Genomic DNA, 13743 nt, shown 5'->3' on the forward strand with positions numbered 1-13743 from the left:
AAGTTTAATCACAGGTTAATTCACTGAAAAATGTCAGTAATTACTCACACTTCCAAAGCCATAAGTCTTTTGTTAATCTTTGGAACACAAATGAATGATGATCTTTTTTGATGAAATCTGAAGATTTCTGTCCCCCCAGACAGCTACGCAACTAGCCTACCACTTTGACGCTTCAAAAAGTTCACAAAAAGATCGTAAAACTAATCCAGCATGAATTGTGCAGTTTAGACTTAATTTTCTGAAGAGACTCAATCGCTTAATGTGACGAACAGATTGAATTTAGGCTTTTGTTCACATATAAACATTGATCAATGGACACAACAGTTGAGGTAAACAGAAGCTCAAGAATGTTCGCTTGACATGAACCAATGTGGTTCATTCTTGTGTTACGCAGCACGTTTGAGCTTCAGCAAGAACCAGATGAGGTTCATTCTCATTTCAGGTTTGAACTTCAGCAAGAACCAATGTGGTTCATTCTTGTGTGTTACACAGCACGTTTGAGCTTCAGCAAGAGGTTTGGGGTGGTGATGGCACAGTGGATAAGACACATGCCTTTGGTGTGAGAGAATCCACTGTGAGACACCAATGTGTCCCTGAGCAAGACACTTAACCCCAGATGCTCCAGAGGCATGTAACCTCTGACATATATAGCAATTGTAAGTCGCTTTGGATAAAAGCGTCAGCTAATTGAATAAATTTTTAGTTTGTTCTCGCGCGCCAAGCAGGTTTGGTTGAGCCTCTGTTTATTTCCACAAACCAGTGTTTAAATTTGAATAAAAGCTTATATTAAATATGTTTATAAACTCTCTTCAGAAAATTTGGACTAAATCACTCAGTTCATAGTTTTACGTTTTCTTTATAAACTTTTTGAAGTGTCAAAGTGGTAGTTGTGTCTGACAGAAAATTTCAGATTTCATCAAAAAGATCTTCATTTGTGTTCTGAAGATGAACGAAAGTCTTACGGGTTTTAAACAGCATTAGGGTGAGTTTTCATTTTTGGGTGAACTAACCCTTTAATGGCATAATGTTTCTATGCATCAGTCTAAATTTGTTAAAAGTGAACACAAACAAACAAAATTTCAGGTCATCAAATTTTTGTTTATTGATTGACCAGGCTCTCTTTACCTGTCATATAAAAAAACAGATACACGGAGGAAATTCTGCACAGATGCAATGATAATTTTCAAACAAATGATTTTTTTTAAAAACTTTCCTGGGTCACAGGTGCTGAAGATGCACTGCAGACTCCTGTCAGAGTTATTTAAAAATTGTGAAAATGTGAAAGCCAAGCAGCTCTCTCATTGCTTGGGGTATTCAAAGGTTAAGAAATAATGAAAGCGGCGCTCAAAAACTCACATTCACAGTGAGACAATGTGACACAAGTGTCACTAAAAGTATCGACAAACAAATCCAGCTTTACAAAAAAGGAGAAAAAAAATGAAATTGGGGGAAGAAAAAGCACATTGGGAAATACAAACAAATGAGACAAAAGAAACACAACATAAATATTCTTCTGTTTACGGTTACATGTGTGTGACTGCGACAGCCAGGCAGCCTAATTAAAAACCTGCATCATGAAATATCAAAGATCAACACAAGCTCCGCCCACTAGAGAGCAGACAGAAAGAGTGATGACCACATGAGAGTCCAGAACCACAGAACAAAACAAAAAAAAAAATGAAGAAATGCAGCTGCCAGTGTAGTGCAGTAACAGGAAGTCCATGATGGAGGTATGGGGCCATGAAGAGGTGAGAGGTCAGAGGTTCATTCATTTGTAAAGCCTCAGAATGGATGTTCGGAGACAAATATTGTGAGGCGGATGATTGAACTGCCTCGGAAGTTGATGACGTTATTAACGGTAACCATCTCTAGGTCTAGAACGATGGTCTTTGGTCCTTTAATGGGCCGGGACAGAACCAAAGTTGCACTGATATTACTGGTTTGCTGTGGTGGAGAGAAAGAAAAGTTAATAAGAAAAGTATGTTTGGTCACACTATTGAGGCTCCAATTCTCACTATGAATTACTATTAACAATGAATTAACAATTACTGCTTATTAATAGTTAGTAAGGTAGTTGTTTAGGTATTGGGTAGAATTAAGGGATGTAGAATATGGTCATGCAGAATGAGGCATTAAATATGTGCTTTATACAAACTAATAAACAGCCAACATCCTAGAAACATGCATGCTAATAAGCTTCTCGTTAATAGTAAGAATTGGTCCCTAAACTAAAGGGTTACAGTATTTTTATTTCATTTCACAGCACAGTTGTTGAAATGACAATAAATACTTAATGTTTTATAAATTAATTCTGATTTTGACAAGATTTCCTCATCTTATTCATTAAGGGACACACATAAAGACTTCGTGGTTTGGCTCCAGAGTAATTTTGACTGAAATCCTACAGCTCCCTCTAGTGGTCACCTTTATATATATATATATATATATATATATACACACAGGTATATATGCTACTCTTCAAAAGTTTGGGGTTGATAATTTTTTTTTTTTTAAAGGTTTTTGACAGAAAAATGGTCTCTTATGCTCACCAAGGCTACGTTCATTTGATAAGAAACACAGTAAAAACACAGTAATATTGTGAAATATTCTTACAATTTAAAAAAATCTGAATTTTAAGCACAAGTCTTCAGTCACATGATCCTTCAGAAATCATTCTAATGTGCTGATTTGCTACGCACGAAACATTTTGTATAACCAGTGGTGAAAACAGTTGTCCTTCTTAATATTTAACCCAGATATATTTTATTTCAGGATTTAATGAACAGAAAGTAAAAAAAAAAGCTTTTTTTTTTTTGAATGGTGGGAACATTTTGTAACATCATAAATGTCTTTAATGCATGGCGAATATATATTTTTTTTTTTAATTGACCCCAAAATTTTGAATGGTAGAGTAAGTGTTTTACAACAGGCATCAGATATACAGACAGAAGCCCACTCACTTACCCGCATGTAAAACTCTCGCCCCTCATTGCCAGACTTGATCTGAAAGATGTAAAATGCTCCAGGGTAACGTGTGGTGGCCTGCATCTGAAATATATCAGCAGGAACACTGCGGCCAGAAGACAAATCCATATGCCTGTACAGGATAGTAAAGGGTCTTTCCCGACATGCAGGATTCTCTGCAGAACACATGCACTGACTACGAGAGAAAGAGGAACGTAACATGTTGCATCTGTTCAACAATAAACCGACAAGTCAAATGACTGACTTCATGTTTTGATTACAGCAAACAAGTAGTCTATCATCAGCATTCATAAACTCACTTGTCACTGAGCTCTATGTAAGGTCGGTCACATCTAAGAGGGTCCAGACATGTGTAACCTCCCTGGAAATTGAAACACACTTGTGCTGTTGTACAGGTGTTGTTACCAGACTCACATTCATTGAGATCTTCAAAATCAAACACACAACAGAGTCAGGTTATCATCATTTTCAGCAGCAGCAACAATAACAACAAAACCATCAATGTAAAGGAAGTTCAAATGTGCAGTAGATACAAAATACTCTTGTGTGCATTGTCCAATAGCAACTTGCTAATACCAAACACACATACTATATATTGAGGTCTAAATTGAGGTCCTCATGAGGAAAACAGCTTAAAGATTATACTATGTAATATTTTTTATTTATTCAAAATAGGTAGATAGATAAAATATACAGTTTGTAGAGTATAAAAACCAATACGCCTATGCAAAGTCCCCTCAAAGATAGTGAACCAGACGTGTTTGTGTGTGTGTGTGTGTATGACATATTTTAATTTTCTTTGGTTTAATGTGAGAAATATTTCCCCAAGTGAATCTAGAAGGCGAAAGAAACATTTATACAAATATGCACAAGAGAATAAGCACATAATATAAAAATGTAGTTACCTTCACAGCTCCTTCCATCCTCATACACATAATATCCAGAAGGACACACACAGGAGAATGATCCTGGCGTGTTCACACACATGTGCTGACAAAGAAAGTCTGAGAAACTGCACTCGTCCAGATCTGAGAACAATGTATTGATGAAGATAAACACATTACACACTCTCAAAGCACAAACTCACACATACAAATACAGGCAACATGCATCTTAAAAAACCTGTAAACCGGACAGTCCTGTTTTCTATATTCCTTCTTTCCAATCATCTCTTCTCCTCCCCTGTTTACCGTTGCAGGTGGTCCCATCAGAGGCGAGCTCGAAGCCCTCGTCACAGGTGCACATGAATGAGCCGTATGTGTTCAAACAGCCGTGAGCGCATGGGGTTGTCTCACACTCGTCCACATCTGGCGAGAGAGAAAAAAGAAGAAGGAAGAATGAAGAAAGGATGGAAGTGAAAAACAACTTTAAGCTAAACTGTAATGATTGAGTATGTTAATGTGTATGTGTGCACCTTGGCATGTCCTGCTATCTGTATTAAGGAGGAATCCCGGACTACAGGAGCAGGAATATGAGCCAGGGATGTTAGCGCACAGCTGCTGGCAGTAACCATAGCGACACTCATCAATGTCTAAAGAAAGGTGAGTTAGAGAGCACTAAATACACCAAACAATTGTTACAACTGAATTCAACTGTTATGATGTCATGTCATTGAACTGTTAAACAAGTAATTCGATTTTAATATACACTCTTGTTCAAAAGTTTAAGGCTGGTAAGATATTGTCATGTTTTTGAAAGAAGTATTTTATGATCACCAAGGCTGATCAAATATTATAGTGATATTGTGAAATATTATTAATATTATCAATTTTAAAAAATACTGTATTTTTCATTTTAATATATGTTAAAATGTAATTTATTTCTGTGATGCAAAGCTGAATTTTCAGGATCATTACTCCAGTCTTCAGTGTCACATGATCCTTCAGAAATAATTCTAATATGCTGATTTGATGCTCAAGAAACATTTCTTATTAACATTGTTTTAACATTGAGCTCATTTTTTTGTACATTTGGAGTGCTGTCAGTACAGACAAAAACAACAAAAATCGGTGTTGACTACACCGTGTTATCTTTTTAATATTCACACCCTGTTGACTTCAATGGGGCATGTTCTAAACCTGCTTTTTTAAGCCTCTTAACATCCTTGATTTGTCATTACGAGTGCACAGCCATGACAGTGGTGTTATTAAGAGTGACCACGGTCAATCTGACTGCAATAGATGTGAAAGATATGAATAAAAATGATGTTAATTCAGCCAGCTCACATCCCTCTATTTGCTTCCTGTTTTCGGTCGAAGCCCACAGTAGTCGATTGTCGAGTTCACGCGCGCGATCATTGGTGTATATCTTCTCAAACCTCCTCCGTGTGTTCAACATCTGATTCGGATGAACTATCCATTTGAGCTTATATTCTCAGAACACCACACAGTGGTAGGTTTGAGATGATATTCACCAATGATTGCGCACATGTCGTGAACTCGACAATCGACTACTGTGGGCTTCGACCGAAAACAGGAAGCAAATAGAGGTATGTGAGCTGGCTGAATTAACATCATTTTTATTCATATCTTTCACATCTATTGCAGTCAGATTGACCGTGGTCACTCTTAATAACATGGCTGTGCACACATAAAGACAAATCAAGAACGTTAAAAGGCTAAAAGCAGGTTTATAACATGCCCCATTGAAGTCAACAGGGTGCAAATTTTAAAAAGACGATAACACGATGTACGCAACACTGAGTTTTGACAGCACTCCAAATGTACAAAAAATTAGCTCAATGTTAGAATTGACCTGAGTTCTCCATTAAAAGCAATGTTAGAAAAGTTTTGCTGGCTAATATCTTTACTTTCAATCGATTTAATGTGTCCATGCTAAAAAAAAAGTATTTGTTTATTTAAAAAAAAATGGATTATTACAGGACTAACTGTGTAATGTAATGCTGTGTCGCTTGGCATTCTGAGTTCACTAATTAAAGCATGTAACATCAAAATAGGGCCAATAGGCATGCGTAATCTTACCTTGGCACTGTCCACCCACCAGCCAATAGCCCTCAGTACATGAGCAGGTATATCCACCGGCTGTATTTATACACACCTGAGTCGGGTTACACTGATGAGAACCTGTCTCGCATTCATCAACATCTAAAAAAAAAGAAAAGAAAAGAAAGCCACTGTCAGTTCAAGTCACACGACACGTGCTTTTCCCACCGCCGTCCAATTTAGAAACTCGCCTGAAACAATCCATCTGTTTTAACTAACAATGAGCTCTCTGATTTATGAGGTTGCATTAATCTGTCCCACTGATAGCTTGCTCTATGTGGACCGATGTTCTTTACTTCACACTTAGCAGGTCTGTTCTCCAACTCCATCCCTGACCTCATAAATCTAACCTTACTATCACATCTTACACAAATAACTATAGTCTTACACAACACATTTCCAAAACTGGAATTCATACAGTATCTCCCCTTTCCACTCTCGCTCGCTCATTATCAGCACAATTCCTTATGAGGGCATTATATGCCTTAAATACCCGAACTAGCACTCTTGGTTCTCAGACCATGAAGTCACATGTTTTAAAAGAAAGCAATTGTTACTATAAAAGCGATGAGGGCATGATGAAGTCGGGGGTTGGGGACCGTGTGAAAGCCAGATAATTACAGTTTCTTTGGTCAAAGCTGCCAACAGTCCCGCTGTTACTATATAGGTAGAGTGATGCAATGGGTCCTGGCAAACCGAGCAGAAATTCCATAATAAGTTGCTTCACGAAGCCTGAAAAGTCCAAAAAGTCTAGGTGCGCCGTAAGCCACAATAATCCAAACAGGTAAAAAGTTGTCAAAAAGGCCTACAACAAAAAAGCAAATGCAAGACAAGAACACAGCTCTACTGAAGAACTGTCTGCACATGTTTAAATGAGTTTTAAATGACCCATTCACACTTGCTTTTGACATTTCAATGAAAGTCCCTTACACAACAGTAATCCCAAAGACAGTCACATGTTTTGCATTACCTGGAATTGAAACAATGTGTTGGCAGCTCAAATCTTTCACAATTACACAGCTTGTTGGTAACTGATATCACTAAGCATTATTATGAGGTGGAATCATTACAGCCAGGTCAGATAGCAGAGATGCAGGCCACATGAGACACAAAACCACCTCAGGCCCAGCAGGACCCCAGAGAGTGAAGGAGAGCATCTGGATTACATGTGTATCATCATCACACACGTCTGATCTGAGGGATTCTAGGAATGCCAGCATTTTTGGGATTAGATCTGATCCAGGACTTGCAAAAAGAGACTTAAATAAGGTTCAGAGGAAAGACATAGTTGTAAACGAAAGAGAGATAAACATGTCTGCATGTAAAAGAGAAAAAGAGATCACTGATATCATTCAAGTGGTCGGAGTCAAGACTTTAACTGCACCTTTAACAAGTTTACTATAATACAATTCATTAAACTTAACAAGTGGTCCAAATACCAGATGTTGTTGAGGTCTTTAAATCTAAGCTTCATATCAGAGATATTCAATCCCTTAAAAGTAAGCCCAGATGGAATCTGAAGACTTTATCGTGTTTGGAAAATCTGTGCAATTCTATGAAATGGATTTACACATGCCAAAATAGTTAAACAGAGTTCATTACACTCTAATTTGTAGGTGAAAGTAAAATCAATAAGGGCGGGGAATTTGTAGAATCATTTGACTGACAGGTGTTAGAATTCATACTCATAAGTCAAGGCATGCTTGTCAATGTCATATTCAAAGCAAAACAATAAAAAAAAACACACACACACACACACACACACACACACACACACACACACACACACGCATGTCTAAACGTTTCAGGCATGCAGTTGTAGATGATTAATATGAACAAACATGTTGAGGTCAATCCAGGACCCAAGAATCTGGCACCAACTCAAAGCTCTTGCTTCTATACGCACATCTTCATTCCAGAGATCTAATACCCGTGATCTGTTGCCACACACTGGTTGTTTAAATTATATCAAAGGCATTTACAATCCACCACTGCAATAGTTCAAGCAGCCCGGTCAAGCAACACTTCCCACAGCGTATGTGAATTAGCTGGAATCATTGTACTAATGTGAGGTGTACAGCAAGCCAGAGTAGTAATTACGTTTAGTGTGGAATGTCTAGTGCAAGCGGTCAGCCACAACTTAGGAGAGGTTTTTTTTGGAGAGAAAAATACAGTAAAACAATGGCAAAAAGTACCATTAACATGTGAACATTTGAAAATAACCAACCTGGCACACATTAAGTACAAAATAAATGGTTGATACGTGTAAATGAATGAAATCTTAACAGTACCATTTCGAAGTTTGGGGTCAGTAAGAAAATTATACATTTAATAATAATAATAATAAATTATATATATATATATATATATATATATATATATATTATTTTTTTTCAGGATGCATTAAACCGATCAAAACTGACAATAAAGTCATTTATAATTACAAAAGATTTCAAATCGATGCATTCATCATAGAATCCTGGAAAAAAGTATCCCGGTTTCTTAAAATATTAACCAGCGCAAGAATAATGTTTTCCACACTGATTAAAATAAGAAGCGTTTCTTGCGAGATTTCTGATGTATCATGTGACACTAAAGACATAATTCAGCTTTGCCATAAAAGGAATACATTTTAAAATACCTTAAATAAGAAAAAAGCTTTCAAATGTATAATAATATTTCACAATATTGTTCTTACGTTTTTTTGTTTGTTTGTTTTTTATCAAATAAATGCAGCTTTGGTGAGAAAAAGTCTTACGAACCCCAAACATTAGAACGGTACATTAAAAGAAAAAAGCATTACAGTTAGTTAGTTAGTACAGTTAAGTTCAGTGACTCTGAGCTAATAATGACATCATACTACAATTTCCAGATGTCCCACTAAGCTAAACCACATTAATTAGTCTGCGGTACTGCACCTACTCCCCATTTGCTGACATACACCAGTTACAGTCCCACAGTAGACAAGTTTCAACATTTTGAAACCGTTTCAAGTTCCCACCTAGAATAAGATAATTTAAGCTCTTTAATTTTGATGCAAAGCATCCAAATTCCAGAATCATAAGTGAGCTTTAGATCTTATTTTAGAGGCTAAACACAGGATTGATGGGACTTATGATGGACACATTTCAGGCACTGACTGTGTTGGCTGTTTTGGTCCATCACATCTTAGCGCCACTGGCAAGAAGTGGGCATTCCCTAGTTTTACAAACACACACACTCGCTAACATCACAGCAATAGCTGTAAGATGAATGATGGAATGGTTTAACACACACTTCCTGTACAGTTTCTCTTCCATAACAGCATCCCTTAACATACATAAATACTGAACACACACTGTACAAAGGAAGCTCACAAGTTGCACAGCTGGCCAATGACAGATTTCATCCAACAACCAATGACCTCACGTTTGGCGCGAGCGACCACAGATGCTGAGAAACCGCAATGGTGTGTCCTCAGGATTTTTAACGATTTATCCAAGCTTAAAATGCTTACTATTTCAATGGCTCTACAAGACCTCACTCTCATACTCTGTGTCCAAAATCTAGCACAGAAAACAACATTCCTCTTTATTACTCAATTCAAGTATTTCCCAGGTCAGGATATGAGCAAAAGCGCATTAATGAGCGCATCTGTGCATCTATCTTCTTTATAACACGACCGCCTTGAGCTAAAAAGGTAACAAATCTATCACTGTGCTTCTTCAGAGGAGTAAGGGAAGACTGGAGAACGCATTAACTGCAAAGACTGGCACCAACTCGAGACAAATCCGCAGACCATATCGAAAAATAGAGCGCACGGTTATTTGTACTACCATTTATCAAATGGCACGTGAAATAGGTCAACATGCTGACACACATAAAGACTCCGATAACACAATACATAACACCCATCTAGATGGAAGCAATAAAACACAGGAGATATCACTGACACCACATTCAGCTCAACAACTTCAACAGAAGCAGACCACATAGAGCCAGTTACAAACTGATGATTTATGACAGCCAATGAGGAATTCACAAACCGTCTCTTGTATTTGTAAAGTTGGAACAGTGAGCAGGGCTGAATGCCAGGTCCTGTGTGTCTTCCTGCCCCATCACAAGATGTAGTTTGTTCTGAGGTTCCAGAGTATTTTGTGGTTCCACACTAATGACTGATCCAGTTCAAATTATGAGATTCATTCTGCTGAAGTCTTTAAGATGCCACTCAGCCCACCACAGCCGTTACTAAATTACAGTCCAGCACAGAACTGAGTCTTTGCTTCATTTCAAAGCGAGAAGACCCATGGCCCATTGCAGAAAATGAAGTAAACATAAGGCCACAACTTGATGTACCAGAGTGAGTATTGACCACGTTTCAAAGATTTCTTCTTAGCTTGTGTTATGCATTATAAAAGAACTGGCTTTATATATGCCAGAATAAAAGTTCTTCTTGGGAACTAAACTTGAATTTGGTACTTTGTCATGTGCAAATAATTGGTACACCTATTCTTCGAAAGCACAATGCAATGCATGATAACATTTAAAACTAACTATCTGTTTTGTTCTTATTTTCTAGTAAATAATCCAATAGTGACTAATATATACTCCATTTGCCACTAGTAGGGCCTTATTGGTCATTCGATTCGATTCGATTCGACACAAGATGCTATTAGATACAATATTACTTTTCTAGTCTAGTCACCATCCCAATTCACAAAACTTGAATTAGGTACTTAGAACCTTAAAATCTCAGTCTGGCATACATTATATGCACATTTAAAACATTGCTACAACTAAAGCTAATCTAATAAACAAATCTGTCATTAGTTGACATATTACATTGGCTTCATTTCTGGAGTGAGATCATATCATATATGATAATTCACACTACAAGATAGTAAATGTCCATGCATATATATTTCTGTACAAAACTAAAAACTTTTCTTTCTTTTTTTAAATAGTTAAATCAGACTAAGACTTCCTAACAATCCAGGCATGTGTACAAACTTACAACTTGTGTGTTTGAATTTACAACCTTTTCTGGTAGCATCTTTAACCAACACCTCCAAGAACAATGTTGTGCAAGATGCTGAAATATATAGAACCAAAAGGCAAAACTTACCAACACAAGCACCATCATCACCAGGTGTATATCCGAGAAGGCAGGGAGTGGACCGGCTCACTATTGGGTAGCTCGGACCAGGGCCTGGACCAGGACCTGCTCCCACAGGAGGACCATTAGGGATGAATGGTTCAGGATATCCAAGCGATCTGTCAGGGTAGGACTCTTCAGGATAGGAAGGCTCAGGATAGGAGCGTGGGCTGCTGCGGGAATAAGATTGGGAGTAGAGTCCACGGGGGATGCACAAGTATCCACCGTTCTGATTTACGCACAGCATGTCACCCCGGCACGGGTCTGGCAGTGTTCGGCATTCATCAACGTCTGAAAATATATTTGTGAGAAATCCCATTAACAGCTGTATTTGAAATACAAGTTCTTGATGAATATAATAATTAATATAATGACAGCTGATATGCCACTAACCGATACACTGTCTGGCACGACGGTCATAAGTAAATCCATCTGTGCATGACTGGAGAAAAATAAGGATTTCATAATCAATCCAGTAGATAAACAACATTTTGTTCATTATGTGCAGCAAGAAGGCTTTTTGTAGTAGTTTGGCATTGCTATCATATGATTTATGTGAACTTAAGATGTACAACAGTGTCGGAAAAGCAAAGAAATAGTAATATATACTCTTATATACTCTTATGACACACATCAAACAACATTGGTGAGCTTGAATGACTCAAGGACAAACAAAACAAAAAATCACTTACCTGACTTTTCCCAGAGTGAATGCAGCATATGATACATATTAAAATTGACAACATTCTACAAATAAAATAAAAAACAAAAATATGTCAGTAAATCATTTTGAAAACAAAAAACATTGAAATTCGTCAAGGGTTTATTCACTGATACAACCACTAAAAATGCTCACAAATGCTATTGACAAAAAAAAGACTTATTATCATGGTTCACATAATCTTTAGTACTATGAAAATGCACATTAACATTTAATCTTTAAAAATATCTAGTGTCTGTTTTGTTACCAGCTCTTATTTTCTATTTAAAATACAATAGTGGCTATCTATTCAATTTGTCACTATAGAGTCTTGTTTATTAGATTCTAGTTCTTATTCCAACAGTTATACATATTTATTACTTACACTTATTTATTTCCAACTAGTTACCATCCCAATAGTGACAATGTTAATAGTAATATTACTAGTAATGCAAAACGCAGTTGATGTTACTATAGTAACAATTCACTGTAAAAAAATGAAATGATCACTAAGTTATGACAACATAAGTTTTTACATTGCTTTAACTCAATTTATCTATTTTTTAAGTTACACAAGTTTATTGTACTTAATTTAAGTCAGCAACTTTATTTTAAGTGTTGGCATATACTAATCTATAATAAATAAACTAGATTATATTAACTACTCGAATAGATACAAGAACTAAGAAATGAACTACAAATACCCAATGGCAATTAGCAACTTGTCACCATAACAATTAAATATTTACTAGTCACTACTGGCATGGAGACATAGCAAATGAATTAGTATTGACTAATTGAAAGACACACTACAAAAGTCGAGATACTAGGCTAGTCAATATAGGATTACTCAGGAAATAATAAATAAGTGGCATAAGTAAGATGCAAGTAATGTAGGCTATGCTAAAACGGCTTGCCATACATCACCAGCTGACTACCGGTAATTAAACTCACCTTTTGTTGGTCGACCAACTCAAGCCACGTAGTTCAAATAACATGTTTATGTGGATCCTTGTGGTTCCCCTGGAGAGAACGTCACACCACCAGCCCGTTAACTCCTCGCAATAGGAAAAGAGTTGATCTTTGTGGTTTCACTACCTTTTCGGGCTCGCTGGACCCAAAGCGCAAAATGAAGTGCCCAAAGCGCCCCCTCCGTGTACGCGCGTTCACTTGACTGTCGAGACACTTGGCTTTGGTCACCCGCTGCGGCCGCCCTGTCGACCGAAGGCAAGAACGTGTGAGATCATTGACCAATAGTAAAAGGAGGGTCCTACTATAATATAAAAAAATGAAATCTTGCTGTATTTCTCCGTACTCGGCCCACTCCACGGATTGTTTAGCAATGCAAATAAACGGGCCCCCAGAGCACTTGGTCAACAGCTGGATCCCATCAAAGATAGACAGCCCCCTTTGGAACGAAAGCGCGCACAGGGAGCTGCCACAGACTCAAAACGAGAAGGAAGACGGCAACGAGGAAAACCGAGTAAAGAATTTGTAAAACGACGCTTAATTAACTTAAAATTTAGAAGGAACTACTGCTACGTACTGAGTCATTAGCTCCGGCGTACCCCATTAACCATATCCACAAACCATATTACTTTACGAAACAAAACTATTATGGTCTTAAAATTTAACTAGGTGTGTAAAACAATGTCAGGGCAGCATATTTTGGACCAAAGGAAGTCAAAACTAAGGCTGAGGCCCTGTAAAAAAAAAAAAAAAAAAAAATTAAATAATAAAAAAAAAAACAGCGTGTAGATAATTAATTTTCACTTGTAGCCTGCCCTAAACATTCAAAATATAGTACATCACAAAAGCATTTATTACAAAAATAGCATATATCACAAAATCTTTTTAATTAACAAACATAACGGTGTTAGTGAAATGAATATAGAAATCAATATAAAAAGTTCACTGCAGCC

The 13743-nt window shown here is 37.1% G+C and overlaps 1 protein-coding gene across 1 annotated transcript; it reads right to left on the reverse strand.

Annotated features, from left to right (window-relative positions):
* Positions 1 to 1077: 1077 nt before the first annotated feature.
* fbln5 (fibulin 5) lies at positions 1078 to 13240 on the reverse strand. Its single transcript, XM_039672600.2, has 11 exons — positions 12776 to 13240; positions 11814 to 11868; positions 11515 to 11563; positions 11092 to 11412; positions 5967 to 6089; positions 4400 to 4516; positions 4176 to 4292; positions 3891 to 4013; positions 3285 to 3411; positions 2965 to 3160; positions 1078 to 1944 (listed from the first exon to the last, which is right to left on the reverse strand). Exons 1-11 carry the CDS (start codon positions 12817 to 12819, stop codon positions 1783 to 1785), a joined length of 1434 nt encoding a protein of 477 aa, XP_039528534.1. The 5' UTR covers positions 12820 to 13240; the 3' UTR covers positions 1078 to 1782.
* Positions 13241 to 13743: the final 503 nt, after the last annotated feature.

This window comes from Pimephales promelas, chromosome 11, assembly GCF_988280905.1.
Source record: "Pimephales promelas chromosome 11, fPimPro1.hap1.1, whole genome shotgun sequence".
Lineage (NCBI taxonomy): Eukaryota > Metazoa > Chordata > Actinopteri > Cypriniformes > Leuciscidae > Pimephales > Pimephales promelas.

What these genes read in the sequence shown, in the direction of transcription:
- fbln5 (XM_039672600.2), bottom strand. Translation starts at nt 12,819, where the DNA reads ATGTTATTTGAACTACGTGGCTTGAGTTGGTCGACCAACAAAAG. An exon ending in GGTGGGTGGACAGTGCCAAG is followed by an intron (nt 4,517 to 5,966) that starts GTAAGATTACGC and finishes ACCTTTCTTTAG; the next exon opens with ACATTGATGAGTGTCGCTAT. An exon ending in AGATAGCAGGACATGCCAAG is followed by an intron (nt 4,293 to 4,399) that starts GTGCACACATAC and finishes CTCTCTCGCCAG; the next exon opens with ATGTGGACGAGTGTGAGACA.